This window comes from Lethenteron reissneri, chromosome 7, assembly GCF_015708825.2.
Source record: "Lethenteron reissneri isolate LAM-NWPU_2019-01 chromosome 7, ASM1570882v1, whole genome shotgun sequence".
Lineage (NCBI taxonomy): Eukaryota > Metazoa > Chordata > Hyperoartia > Petromyzontiformes > Petromyzontidae > Lethenteron > Lethenteron reissneri.
The window spans coordinates 1,975,526-1,991,025 of NC_083785.1; the positions used below are offsets into that span (position 1 = coordinate 1,975,526).

The 15,500-nt window shown below is 48.6% G+C and overlaps 1 protein-coding gene across 4 annotated transcripts in view; it reads left to right on the top strand.

Moving 5' to 3' along the window:
* The first annotated feature begins 278 nt into the window (after window positions 1-278).
* LOC133355754 (phosphatidylinositol 5-phosphate 4-kinase type-2 alpha-like) overlaps window positions 279-15,500 on the top strand; it is a 225,429-nt gene continuing 210,207 nt past the window's right edge. For 2 of the 4 annotated variants that reach the window (XM_061573080.1, XM_061573089.1), the window contains exon 1: window positions 279-1,695. In XM_061573080.1, coding sequence (XP_061429064.1) covers window positions 1,540-1,695 — 156 coding nt within the window. In that variant the 5' untranslated portion in view covers window positions 279-1,539. The remainder of the gene's footprint in view (window positions 1,696-15,500) is intronic. The other 2 variants (XM_061573097.1, XM_061573107.1) reach the window with 1 other exon arrangement.

The window sequence follows — 15,500 nt, forward strand, 5'->3', positions numbered from 1 at the left end:
ACACTCTGTAGAGAGACACACTCTGTAGAGAGACACACTCTGTAGAGAGACAAACTCTGTAGAGAGACACACTCTGTAGAGAGACACACTCTGTAGAGAGACAAACTCTGTAGAGAGACAAACTCTGTAGAGAGACACACTCTGTAGAGAGACACACTCTGTAGAGAGACACACTCTGTAGAGAGACACACTCTGTAGAGAGACAAACTCTGTAGAGAGACAAACTCTGTAGAGAGACAGCAGAGAGAGAGAGAGAGCAGAGAGAGACAGCGGAGAGAGACAAACTCTGTAGAGAGACAAACTCTGTAGAGAGACAGCAGAGAGAGAGAGAGCAGAGAGAGAGACAGCGGAGAGAGACAAACTCTGTAGAGAGACAAACTCTGTAGAGAGACAAACTCTGTAGAGAGACAAACTCTGTAGAGAGAGACGGCAGAGAGAGAGACAGCGGAGAGAGACAAACTCTGTAGAGAGAGACAGCAGAGAGAGGGACAGCGGAGAGAGACAGCAGAGAGAGAGACAGCGGAGAGAGACAAACTCTGTAGAGAGAGACAGCAGAGAGAGAGAGACAGCGGAGAGAGACAAACTCTAGCGAGAGACAAACACAGCGACGCAAATACTGGAGAGATACAGCGACACACACGAGACACAAACACTAGAAAGAGACATCAATAACCGCAGCGACACACACACGGGAGGGAGACAGCGACACACGAGAGAGACACACGGGAGAGAGACAGCGACACACGAGAGAGACACACGGGAGAGAGACAGCGACACACGAGAGAGACACACGGGAGAGAGACAGCGACACACGGGAGAGAGACACACGGGAGAGAGACAGCGACGGCGATAAACACAGCGACAAAGTAGACACGGCGTCCGACTCCAGCCGCCCGCCCTACTTACTCCTCCAGCCGCATGCATTCTCATAACCGCGACGTTACGATTCGCGCTCTCGCAAGCCGCCACCGCACGTAGACGACAACAACAACAGCAGCAAGCAGTTCACTGGCGGTGGCAATCGGCTCTGGCGGGAGTGGACGTGGCCACCACCGCCACAGTCCGTGGGAGAAGCCAAACTCCGACTGAGCCCGGTGCGCGTCGCTGTTTGCACGGTGACGAGGGAGGAGGAGGAGGCGGCGGCTGGCGCGGTGGTGGTGGTGGGGTGGGGGTGGGAGGAGAGTAGCGGACAGCAGCAGCACACACACACAGAGAGAGAAGCAGAACGCGACAGCAGCAGCGGAGGCGGCGGTGTGTCTCGGCCGAGAGAGGCAGACGAGACGAGAGAGAGTCACCAAGCGGCCACGTCAGAGTGACGGCGGAGAGAAGCAGGCGCCGTTGACGGTGGGAGCGAGGCGGACAGAGCGAGAGAGCGAGAGGCTGCAGACGACGGTAGCAAGGGCGCAACCAAGTAAAACGACGTCAGCAGCAGCAGCAGCAGCATCGCATTCAGCTGCAGCGACGGTGGCAGACGAACCGGCAGCAGTAACAGCAGCAGCAGCAGTAACAGCAGCAGCAGTAACGGCACCAGCGGCAGAGATGGCAGCGAACAACAGCGCCGCGGTGAGCGTGCCCATCAGCATCGGCGCCAGCAAAACCAAGACGAAGAAGAAGCACTTCGTGGCCCAGAAGGTGAAGCTGTTCAGGGCCAGCGAGCCGCTCTTCAGCGTCCTCATGTGGGGCATCGACCACTCGGTGAGTGCCGGGGGTGGTGGGGGGGGACAGCACGGGTCATGGGGCCAGGGCGCAAGACGGTCGTCGTTCTTTATGCGTCGGTTCTTTTTCCCCCATGGATTTTGTCTTGGGGTGACTGCTCGCCCATGGGATCCCTCTCCCCCCCCGTATCCCCTTTCTCCCCCCCCCCGTATCCCCTTTCTCTCCCCCCCCTCGGGTCCCCTTTCTCCCCCCCCCCGTATCCCCTTTCTCCGCAGTGGTCCCCTCTCATTGGGGGCCCCTAATCACCCCTGGGTACACAATCTCCTCCGGGCTCATACCCCCCCCCCCCCCCCCCAGGGCGCCTCTCTCATCTAAGACTCCTCGGTCCCCTCTCGCTATGCTGTATATTGAACCTCTTTCGCACCGTACGTAGCCAACCGTGCTTATCGGAGGTGCGGGTATGGGAAGGACGATAAACTAAACACTAAACTCAATTCCCGAGGACCCCACTCCTATGGGGTGGGTACATTCTCTCCACCCCCCCGCCCGCGTTCGTGGTCATTATGCTCCTTGCGTGTGTTAAGCTGGCACGTGTAAACTCAAACGTTACCTTTCCTTTTCATGACGAGTCTTGTTGATGGACCCCACTAATCCGTGTGGTCTCTTCATATGGACCCTCCCTTTTGTGACTTCCTCTCCCTTCCCGGCCTCAATCGTTCGTCCTTCTCTCTGTCCCTGCCCAGTCCATCTGGCCCTTGCCTCCACTCCCATCGCCCCGGCCCATGTGGCTCATCTGTTTCGGATGTCCTCTTGCTGTGTTGATGCTGTCCATGGATCGCCCTTAGCTGCGTACCAGTTCTCGCCCAACTGCGGTGACGTTTTTATTATTATGTTGTACTTTTGGCGTGTTGAAGAAACTTGAAGGAGAATGGGGTTCGCAATCCCTCTGTACTTTCATCGGTAGAATATGGCAGTGGAAATGTAGCAATTAAAATCTGTACGGGTAAAACCTATTAATTAATTGCCTGAATTTGCGACGAGTATTGCCATTTTATACTGAGTTGTACTTTCAGTATACAGCCGGACGTCGCATATCCAAACGTCACATGTCCACCCTGACCAATGAACCATCCGTGCCCTGTGCAAGTATTTGTGACTTATTTTTTTCCAGATCTTCACGTATCCGATTTTTCCCCTTCACCTATAACTCAGATACCTAATACACTGCACTCTGTTATACGTAAACACAAATATGCCGTAAGACCCGACGCGTTTACTTTTAAAGTCTATGTGAGGTTTAGAATAAGCAGAAACAAAAACAATACTGTTGGCAGGGTATAAAGCCAGATGTAATCAAAAACACATGCAATGGACAACATGGTCCTTGGCTTTTGGCCATTTCACATTTTGAAGGAGCGACTTCCCATCGTGCACAGATTGACGAGGAGGTTACAAAGAAGGAACCCCGAGAGGAAGTGTGAGAACAAGATTGATAGCTAATGATGAGCCTTGAAATCTTGCAGCAAAATGCACAGGTGAGCGGGAAGCGCTGTTGGTGTAACATGCTGCCTCTTGTTACTGATTATACCAAGGAGTCTTATCAGAAACATTCGCAGGCGGTTATTTATGTCTCTAGGAGGCAGCTGCATAGTCTGGTATTCGGTGTACATGTCTGTACATGATTTTTTGAGAAGCAAACCTCATCTCAACACGGTAATTTCTCGGGGGCATTGTTAAGCAGCGCTGCTGCCTGCAGAGTGGTGACCTTTACGGACCATGACGTAATTTGCCCGAGCAGGTCACAGCTTTGACAGTATTACAGCCACAATTTACCAAGGTCGAAGCAAACCTATAGTTACTGAACTATGAAATGTAATCAATACCTCTTGCATGCTTGAGGCTGCTTTTAGGGTATAAGCATTCTCAAAAGTTTGAGTCGGGATTGTGCTGTCACGGTCACACTGCCACAAGTGAATATAGCTATGGGACCTTTTTGCCGGAATCCAAAATGATGAAAAATAAGAATATTTTTACACTTTCTGGCAATAAAACAGGAGGTGTTTAGATGTTCAAACGCCAAATAGATACCTTTTGCAAGGCATCGAGTATGCATTCACCACACATACGTGTGACAAAACATGCAAACTAACATGTTCTGATCATACTGTATATAAGAGCATGATAATATGAACATCACGAACATCTTAACACCTGTTTTAGTGCCAGAAAAGGGTAAAAGCCTATTCTTATTTTTCATCACAAGTGAATATATTTACCGCGTGGTCGGTACGTGGCCTTGTCTTGCTTTCTGATGGGGATGAGAACAACAGCAAACATGACAGAAGGCCTTCGTCCCCTCGTATTCAAACGAAATCCTGTTCAGCCGGCAGGACCAACTGAACGCCACACCTTCACTTAAACATCGCTTTACGATTGAGTGCTGGACCTAAACGCCTTTCATACCTTTTTAGGTTCGTTCACACATGGCGTAAACTTCACCACACATTTGTTTATAGAACACATTTGATTCGTCCGTAAAATTGGACAGCAGAGGCTAAAAAAGACACCCAAATACAGTATAACATTTTTTTCCCATTTCACCCCTTAAATTGCTCGAACCCTTGTGCAAGGCTCACGCATTTAAAACAGTTGCAAGTCCTTTTGATCCTTTAATTTCTTGAGAGCTTCTCTAATGTTATTGAACTTGGACCCAGGAATGCATCACTAAGTGGATTATACATTGACCGGACGACAACAGTTCTACCCACAATGCAATGTGCCAGCAAGATGTTATAATTTTACTTTTAATACAGATTCGATTATTTAGTAATACTTGCTTTGCTTTTTAAGGTCCTTGCTCAAAAGCTGCTCATAGGTGCTATTTATATTCCAATTTAAAAAACGTTTCTCAGGAAACATTTTAAAGATGTCATTCTTGTAAGGACACATGGTATATAGTGCAGTCATCAACTCTTGTCCACTGTCTTTCTAGCCTCTCCATTAATGTGGCAGTGTTATTGACGAATATGTTGCGTTTATATCTCGGGTTTATTAACCATAACCATAAGCACCGTCTGCTTCACAATGGACTTTAAAAATCACGTCATGTTACTCGCAAGAGTAGGCCATTGTACTATGGACGTCATGGTCCAAATTTTCCAAATAAAAAATAACCTGCAAATTACTTAATTGGGATTATACATAGCAGTAACTGTCCGCTACTGCGATAACTTATCAGGAACCTCCTGAAAAAGAGTCATGATACTGAGGCTTTCCTGGGTGAACAAGCATAATGTATGTTTGAATGTTGAACTTCTTTCACACCGTACGTAGCCAACCGCATGAATCGGAGGGGCCCACATTCTCAAACGAGTGCGGTCAGTGCCCACTTTGATTAATTATCTGGAGCCAGTGGTGCATATTCCAGATTTTCCACAGTACCGTAACAACCACTTGTCTTTTGCAATGCGGCCACAACCCTAAATGGGTGACGCACTTCATAGATCCACGATCAGGATTTGAAGTTGCAACGTTTCGTGAGTTGGGTTGTGTGCAACAGGACCTACTGGATAGATTACACGGAATTTAAGATTTTATACGTAGTTATACTGTTGATAACATCAATTCACGTTCAGTAATTTTTCTCCAATTTGCAGTGTGGCCAAGGGTGAACCATCACAACTCAACAAAGAGGCATCATATCTGAGCATACATATATTGTACAAATTAGTGACCGTTTTATAATTTTATTTCTAATTGTGTTGTATCGTATTCTATCGTGGAGTTTTCTTATTGGATTAGAACCATGTTGAGGATCTCAACGGGCTTTATCTTTTTTTAAAGGGACACGGATAATAACGAATAACTCACCAGAACATCCGTCCAGTGTTTTTCGTTTTTATTTATACCAGATGTCTTGTTGTCAGCATCCAGACACGGAATGCTTGATAGTTTCCAAGTTGTATATCGTGCTATTAAACAACCTCAAAGTAAAAGAAATGTTTGACTGATGCCCTTCAAGCATTCATCTTTGCACGTCCATAACGCCGCACACTAATTAGACATGCAGAGGGTAAAGTGGTTTTCTCAGTACATATCGGCCAAATGCATTATGCAAGTTCAGCCCTTTGGAAATGTACATGGCTGTCCTAGTTTTTTAGCTGATGGTTTTTGTGCATGTTACTTGTGGCCAGGGTGAGTTCCACATAGTTGTTGACAAAAAGAGGAATACAAGATTTAAGAGCAAATTTGCCCATTTAAAAAGAATCGGGCTTGGGCAGGACACGTCGCTAGAAAGAAAGGGATGATGGCCAGTGGGCGATAACGACAGGGAGTGGCATCCAAACGCACCCGCAGAGATGGAGTGATGAAATCGACTCGTTGTGCGGCTGCTAGGTGGATCGTTAGATCGTGGACGGCTTGGGGGATGCCTTCATTAACGTGTGGATTTTTACTCGTGATATAGAGGTTCCTGATTTAAACAAAGGACCTGAGGGGTTGCCACAGTTCTCCATTTTCCGATATGAACATTTCTGGCTGGAGAGTAATTTTCCAAACTTGTTTGCCACAAATTGTTCAGTCGTAGGTAAGTTCTCCAATTTAGGGTGTATGCTGTGTGTCTGGCGTGCATTGGTGTGTCACTCTTGCAAAATCTTTTTAATTCTTAACATCCTCTTTACAGCATGTGGTGCACGTTGGTAATGCTCTGCATCGTTACCACATTGCTGGGGAATTGCACAAGGCCACGGATAAACTAGCTCGGGAGTCCAGCGTGCCGACCACCGGGTTATTTATTCGCGCACACGCCGGTCTGTAGTTAATTAGTGCCCCTTCTTAATATGCACTGTGCGATCCAGTGTCTATGGAGTGCACCTAGGAGGAACTTCTGCCACTCTGGATGGCTCGGAGGCGTCCGTCACCTTTGGCAGGGGAGAGCTTGCATTTTAAGATCACGGCAGTGGCGGCAGCTCACCATCTCTGTGCCTCTGAAATTGATGGTTCCTGCAGAAATATTTCTCTGCAATGTGCATTTCACCCTGCTGTGGCACTGGTCAGGCCCCTCTTGTTTAAGTAGTTTGAGCCGTTATGTTTTTATGTGTCGTCGCCTAGAGAGGAGCCTTGCCCTCACGGTCGCTTTCGAGTGTTGTTTTAAATGTGTGGGTGGGCACATTCTCCGGACATAATCATCACATGGGAACACAGCGATCTGCCCCTGTTATATCCCTCAAATGTATTCACAAAACAGCATTTGGCATGAACACAATGTTTTTTTTGTTTAACACGACCAATATTAGCCACAATATTAGGGTTTTTTTATGGGTTAGATCGCTTAAATATAAATGTGTCGTTATATCTACCACCACCCGACACGGCCAATTAGTAAGGTTTGTCACGTAAACAACACGTGCCAATTAGTTACTAGTTCAGTACACCGGTAGTGTGTGGGAGAGTAAACCCACAACATTTGCAATTTGATCACGACGTTTCTGCTGGTAATTATAACCAGCTTCTTTAGGTGACGGCCAGAATTGTGGAGAATTCGTCCTCTTTAGGTCCTAAATAGACAGGGGGGTAAAGGTGATGTCATCACTGTGAGCATATGGGGGGGGGGGGGTTAATGCCATAAATAGTTTATATTTAATACAAGAGCCTGGTGCAAAGTGCAAACAATAACAAGGGAAGGGGGAGGGGTGGTACAGAAATTCCATGGGGCTGAAGCCCCAAAATACCGGAGGCGAGTTAACATCTCACCACCGCGGGTGCCACGGTGGTAGATGTTAACAACTCGCTTAGTATACAAGAGGTTGTGGGTTAGATCCCGACCCTAACGCTTGTATATTTGGAGTGTGCATGTTCTCCCCGTGGTCGTGGGAATTTGTCTTCGGGTCCTCCGGTTTAGAGTTTTTGGCTGTGAAACATTTCCACATGAAAAGAAGCAGCTTCGTGGAGCTATCATTTGTGGTAGCTTTTCGCTTCTGAAAAAGAGCTGTAGAGGTCAGTGAGGCCTTACCTGGGTTGGAGGGAAGAGGGACAAGAATAGGCAGTCACCCACCCCACATGCTGTGTAGGGTTGTGAGTGGGAGCATGGTCTTTTTATATAAGGGGAAGGGAAGGCAAGAGAAACAAAAGTAAGGATGAAAAAGGGGCATGAATGCAATTGTTAATGCAGAGCTGGGGTTGTTGGACTTAAGGTTGTGAACACTAACTAAATCTATTGTACTTTGCCCCCCCCCCCCCCCTATAATTTGTGAGCAATATTGATTTCATGGAATCGGCTCATTAAAACAAGGTAATAGACCACTGGCAAACATTTAATTTGATGGAGATCCTTATCATATAACATTGTTTGGGATGTTTGTATAAGGATTTGGCTGTTTGCCTTTGGCATACATGTACAGTAGAACCTCTGGTCACGACCATAATTCGTTCCATCACTTTGGTCGCAACCCGATTTGGTCGTGACTCGAACCTAATTTCCCCATTGGATTGTATGTAAATACGATTAATTCGTTCCAGACTCCTACGAATTGTATATAAATATTGTTTTTTAAAGATTTTTAAGCACAAAAATAGTTAATTATGCCATAGAATTCACAGTGTAATAGTAAACTAAATGTAAAAACATTGAATAACACTGAGAAAACCTTTAACAACAGAGAAAACTAACATTGCCACGTCAAGGTTTAGATGATTGTTTCCTCTGCTACAGCAGTTGGTCGATTCTGAGGGAGAGAATATTCGTATGAGCAATTCGTGTTTCTATTGAAAGTAAGTTAACAGTAATATTTGGGTACAGTATTGTTTTTGGAAGCATTCACCGTAATATCGTTTCACCGCATCATCGTATGCATGATGCGAGAAGAGATTAACTGGTTCTTATGTTAGCGATTTACGTACTCAGCGCTTTCGCTCTCTAAATTACGGCTTGAATGAGGGGGGGGGGGGTATGACTACACTCACAAAATTAATATCTTACTAGGAATTTTATATAACAAAAGTTATATAAATAAATGTTACGCTTTGTGTAATTCAACAACAACAAAAATGGCGCTGAACGGGAAATCGGCCGCGGCCGTGTTTGATCGCCACCCGAGTATGTGTTCGTGACCAGATTAAATATTTTTTGGTGAATTTTTTGGTCGGAACCCGATTTGGTCGTGGTCAGAAGCGTTCGTGACCAGAGGTTCTACTGTATATTTAATCATCTGTGTAGTCTGGAGCATTGCATACAATATATTCTCTTCGGCTCCTGAATCCTGGAAGGGTGCTTATTATATAACTGTGTAGCGACATCGCTGGATGTCTCTGTGTGTGTGGCCAGCCTGGCAAAGGCACGCCACACAACATACTGCCATCAATGACGCCACCGAAGGCGGATGCAGTACTGGGCCTTGCGGTGCTCGAGGAGCACGGACTGCCAGCAACCAGGGACACCCTGCGCTGGGCGCAATGCCACCCCTAGTGGATAGGGTGCAAGGGGGGTGCCGGTTTCGGGAACGGGAGTCCTGTGCAGCCTCTACCATTCCATCAGTCTGGGGGTGGTATGGCGACGTACGCACATTCTTAGTTCCCAACAAGTCGCACACCTCCCGCAGTAATTTAGAAGAAAATGTTTTGCCCTGATCGGTCACGTAGCCATTGAGGAACGCTTCAGAGATGGCCACTGCCGATTGGTTGGGGAGCGGCTAGGCCAACGGCCAGCGTGAGAAGTACTCTACGCTGACTAACAAATATTTATTCCCATGAGGGGAGGTGGAAAATGGACCAAGGATATCGAGAGCAACCAATTAATTAATGCCTGAGACTTGAATAGATTGCAATGGCGGACAGCAGTGCCTGTCTGGGTTTTTCCGCCGTGCACATTGTACACAACCCTTTAACAAGTCTGCGATGTCCTCCGCCATGCCTGGCCAGAAGAAATGAAACTGGATTGTGGCAAGAGTCTTGTGCACCCCCAAGTGCAGCAGCCGCTCATGGACCGCCCAAACGACCTTACCCCGTAGGGCAGTGGGAACAACAATAGCGTGACGGCGCAGGCCACCGTCCCAATACATTAGCAGGCCATCCCGCAGGACAATAGAGGCCACACCACCACGATCCTTACCCCCATCCGTGTTCCTGATGCGGCGCCACATTCTATACAGGGAGGCGTCGTCAATCTGGAGGCGCCCCCCCTCCGCGAGGGCTAGCCCAAGGACGGCGTCCCACGCTACAGGATCATCGGCTCTATTGGGGGCGTCTACCTCGGCCGCCGCAAGGGGCGGGAGCGAGTCATCGGTTGGCGTTTTGCAGCGCCCGGAGCCGGAAAAACACGCGTACTTATCGGTTGGGTCCAATCGCGACAGGGCATCGGGGTTCGTATGCTGGGTGCCTTTCTGATAGCAAACCGTAAAGGAGTAGTCCTGAAGGACCTCGAACCAACGCGAAAGTTGGCCTGACGGTTGCTCAATACGCAAAGCATATTGTAGCACTGCATGGTCCGAGCACACCGTGAATTGTCTGCCGTACAAATAGGGGCGATACTGTTGTACAAAGAATACGATCGCCAGGAGTTCCCGGCGCGTGATACAGTATTGCTGCTCGGTCGGGGACAGCACTCTGCTGCCGTATGCGACAAAACATTCCATCCCGTCGACAACCTGGGACAGGACAGCGTCGATACCGGTGTTACTCGCGTCCGTGTCAAGGACGACGGCGCGGAAAAGTCAGGGTAGCGGAGGGGAGGGGTGTTCACCAGGGCATCGCGGAGCGCAACAAATGCGGCCTCCTCCGCCTCCCCCCAATGAAACTTCTGACCCTTAGCCATCAAGGCACGGAGGGGTTTTGTGATGGTAGCGAACCCGGTGACAAAACGGCGATAATAGGTTAGCGAATCCTATAAAACTCCGCACCTCCCCCCCACAGACGTGGGGCCGACCAAGTCCGAAAACACGCGGTTTTGTCGGGGTTCGTCGCAATGCCCGATTTACTGACAATATGCCCGAGGTACCGGACGGATTTTTGAAGGAGGTGACACTTCTGCGGCTTAAATTTGAGATTAGCCACACGCATTTTGAGAAAGGCAACACGTAAGCGATCAAGTTGTTCTTTGAACGTTCGGCTGAAGACAATCACGTTGTTGAGGTAAATTAAGCATGAGTCCCACTGAAGTCCAGCTAGGACCAGCTCCATCAATCTTTGGAATGTAGCCGGCGCAGAGTGGAGCCCCATTGGAAGCTGATTGAACTCGAACAGGCCCTGAGGTGTCCGAAAGGCTGTTTTGGGCCTAGAGGCTTCGTCCAGTGGCAACTGCCATTATCCGGACAGGAGATCGAGGGTTGAAAAGCAGTGGGCGCCCGCTAGGGCATCCAGGGAATTGTCCATCCGAGGGAGAGGATAAGCGTCCGCTACGGATACCTTGTTGAGCTTACGGAAATCAACACAGAAGCGCAAGCTGCCGTCATGCTTTTTAACAAGGACGATAGGGGCACCCCAGGGGCTGGTGGATGGATGGCGAGATGTCTGCGACTAGCATTTCATCAACTGCTAGCTGGACATGCTCCTCCGCAGGGCTCAGCCGGTAAGGGTTTTGCCGGATGGGAGCGGCGTCACCCGTATCGATATGGTGGCTCAAAAGTGTGGTACGGCCAATGTCAAATTTCGCCGTACTAAAAACATCAGCATACTCGCGTAAGAGCGCAACCAACTCATCCTTCTGGGACTGGGACAAGTCGGCACTCTCTGCACACAGCAATGTCAACCATCCGTCATCTGGACCCTTACGCGGCGGCGCGTTAGACTCGATACCCACACCCCCAACAACACATCCCTCGCGAAGTGCGGTCGACACATGGGCTAACACGGTGCCCTTTTGAACGATGGACGTGTCCAACCCCGCATTGAGAACCTGGATTAAAGGTTCCTGGTTGTTGGACATCAGAGTCTGGCCTCCAACTAACGTCAATCCCTTATCGGCCTTATTGGAGGGTCCCAAGAGGATCCCTCCTGCCGTCGCCGTCCGGTCTAATGGCTTGTGCAAGCGTAAGGGGATTAACATTTGTGCGCCGGTGGAATCCGAATAGTTTGTGACGCCAGCGCTTGCACGGTGGCGTTGGCTGTGCACAATCGGGCGAGAGGAGGTAAAAATGCCAAACGACGGCCCGATGGCAATTCAATGCACCCCTGGTCAATGAGGATTTTAACCTGCATTTTACACACCAGTACCGTCAATTTGATATCGCCAATACACACCTGTGCCAAATTTTACCAATGATGAGCCGCCGTTTTCGGCGAAGCATGGAACATCAACGGGGCATAATGAACGGCATCTTAACGACAGAATGTTATAAATCAGCTCCGAAATGATGGTCGTCGACGCACCATTGTCGACGAGCATCCTGATGTCGACCCCCTCGATCGAACCAACAACAACAGACGAACCCGCGGTCGCAGCAACCACTCTGTGGGCCAGCTCCGACCACTGACCAGGTCGGAGCGGCCAGTCGGCCCGGTCACCTTCCGAAACCTCCCTCACCGACGCACGATGCGAACGGAAACCCGTGAAGCGAGATGATTGAGGTGGATTCGGGGGCCGAGTGTGTGATGCATTGCGACTCTTCTTAGGTTGCAGTGGAGAGGAGAGCAGGCAGGCGGATGATGGCGGCGGTCCCGGGAGGCGATGTCAAGGCACGAGGCAACCCGATGCATTGTGTCCCGTCAGGCCGCAGTTAAAGCATGCAGCGAGGCTGCGGTGGGGAGTAGTCCCGACGTGCCATGTTGTCCCTTCGCCAACCTCCCCCTTGAGTTGATGCGCAGGCTTGAGCCGGCTCTGTAACTTCAGGTGGATCCCGCGCCTCACAAGGTGGGATACACGCCGCCAAACCCTTGTCCCGTTGCAAGAGCAGGTGAGCCTGAATGCTCTTAGCAACTTGCAGGGAACTCAGGTCATCGTCGTCGATCGCCGAACTCTCGAGAAGGGTCCCTCCTGGACACATGGTTCCTCCCCAGCCCCCTTTTTGGGGGTCCCTGGGTGGACCACCCACCGTCACGTGTCCTCCGGGGTCAACCCGAGTGCCATGGTCCCGTGGAACCCCGTTCCCGAAGCCGGCACCCCCCTTGCACCCTATCCACTACGGCTGGCATTGCGCCCAGCGCAAGTTGTCCGTGGTTGCTCCTCGAGCACCGCTAGGCCCGGTACTGTATCTGCCTTCGGTGGCGTCCTTGATGGGCAGTACATTGTGTGGCGTGCCTTTGTCAGGCTGGCCACACACACAGTGACATCCAGCGATGTCGCTACAACTGTATGCAGTCCTCTCGTTTGTTGACTATAGACTCACTTTGAATGTGTTGGCAGCTGAAGAAGAGATGAGAAATTGCAGCCACGCCTTTGTGTACAGAATCAGAATATGTATTTATACTGGAGGAATCCGATGAGCTATTCATCTCTTTTTCACATATGTCCAGTACAGTTGACACGCTCACGAGGTGGTGCCTGCCCCTAGGTCGCAATTAGCAGTTTCATAGCACCAGTGGATGATGTAGTATGTCACTGGCACATGTAAGCCATTGTCGTTTCAGCCTTAATGTTTATTGTGATGTAACAGTGCAGCCCCGCACTTGCTCAACTCACGCCACTGCTGACCCGGAGAGCTTCCCGCTCCAGGCAGCTTTAGAGAGCCCGCCCAACCCCATAGGGGTATTTGACCCACCATCACAGGATTGGCCAGACATCGTTATAGTGGCATATTTCTGACACGTCGAATGCTCGCGTCGGTTTGCACATTGCGCTCTAACGTAGAGGCCTGAGTTCGATCGCCAGCTATGGCTGCGTCAGCGGTGAGCTATATCTGAACCGCTGCTGACCCCTCCTCCATTCAGCAATGCGTACTCACCATTATGGTAAAGTATGGCCAAACAACCGACACCAGTTCAGTTATGGCTTCATCCAGCAGTGCATTGACAAAGAGCTATACATTATTATTAAGGACATGATACCAAAAACCCTGTAAAATGTGCTAAATCATGGCCTTTTGACAGTCAGCATAAGCAATGATACAGAGTGCGGATAATTTACAAATACTTCGTTGCAGTTGCTTTTCTAAGAATAATGCATGTGTAGAAGGCTGACGGCGCTAATGTTGGGATGAATTGGAGCGACTGATGAAAATTTCTTTCCTTGGGTATTGTAAAATTCTCCTTGACACAGCCGATTTTAAGATTCATATTTATTTCCTACTAAATGCACTGGTCGCACAGAGAGGTTCCACGAAACTGGGTGCTCACTCAGCGTTAAATTTAAGGGGGGACTTGAACTATTGTTGCTTGTCAGGTGTTATGATAAAAACCCGCAATGAGACATAAAAATGCAGACTTGCCTGAAAAAGAATATTGAGGTTCGGGCTTTTCTTGGGGAGGGGCTAAAAGACTTAACATTTCACAATGCATCAAATTGATTAAGCAAAATGTATTATTATGGTCAATTTGCATTCATTGAGTGATACGCATGAGGATCTCAGATGTAATGCCTAATTTATATGCAAGTAATATTCTGATTAGGCATTTATGTGAATGAGTCAAACTAAACCAGTGATCTTCATTGCAAGGCCCGCGGGCCACCGGTGGCCCCTGGTGGCCTCTAGTACTGCGGCTTTTAGTAGTGTGGCCCCTAACGTTTGGCCCCTAACGTGTGGCCCCCTACGATACACAAATGTGAAAACACCCCACATCATCGGGCTGTCAGACCCCACTGGTTTCAAATGTGTGGTGGGTCCTCACACTGATGTGTTATTGGCGAAAGTGCCCCCCCCCTTTGAAAATTAGTAAAGGACATTGACCTAAACTATAGAAACGAGACACAACAATGTCAGACAACGCACGCTCGTTCGTGGGTTCTGTAACTTGCCGACGTGGTGTTTGTCCTGGGAAGTATTTGCTTGGCGATAATTACGTTGCATTATGAGCTGCACATCTAGACAACGTCACACGGCACGTGATGGGTATTGCAGGATTTCGCCACGCGAGGGGCACGTGTGGCAGAGGAACGCGTCGCCAGAATTGAAATGGCTCGTCTTCTTCGCGCTGGTTTTTTAATCGCCATGTTTTTGGGTGCCCTTTTGATACATTTTTTCGGTTTTTCTATAGGATATGTATTTATGTGTGTTGAACTTTGCACCGTACGTAGCCAACCGTGCGAATCGGATGTGCGGGGGAGGGAAGAACAACAAACTAAATACAAAAAGCAGTTTGTAACATAACTGTATACTGAAATGTTAATTATTTTGGATCATCTTCATGAGAGTTATGACCATGTAGGCATGAACAATTTCAACCTTTATTTTGGTAGCTTTTAAACATGAGAAGCATTGAGAAACGATGCAAATGTGGACGGTTTAAACAAAATAAAAAAATAACGATGCTTGGGTCACAATTTTTGGACGGGGGAGGGGCATTGCTACATGCCTAGAGGACTATTGACAGATTACAATTTAAAATAACAGTTCGCCTGACCCATCTCGTGCTCCAAGTCAATGAAATTTATTACAGTCCAAAAGTGGACATTTTATGGGGATACTATTCCTCGCCATAGGATTTTGGAATTTCCACCTCTGGTCCTGGGGCCGCCGTCGGAGATGAGCAATGACCCACACTCGTTTGAACAGAAATACAGTTTTGACTTTGACTTCAATAATTGTTTAACATCGTTAAATACTGGTTAAACCATGAGATTTGTTATGATGTGACTTCAATCTCTGGGATATATATGACCTTTGCAAGTCATTGAAATAACAGTTGACTGTCACACACCAGCATTGCCCTGGGTCACAGAAACAGCTTTGCCCTGATTGTATGCAGACCTCTTGTCTGAT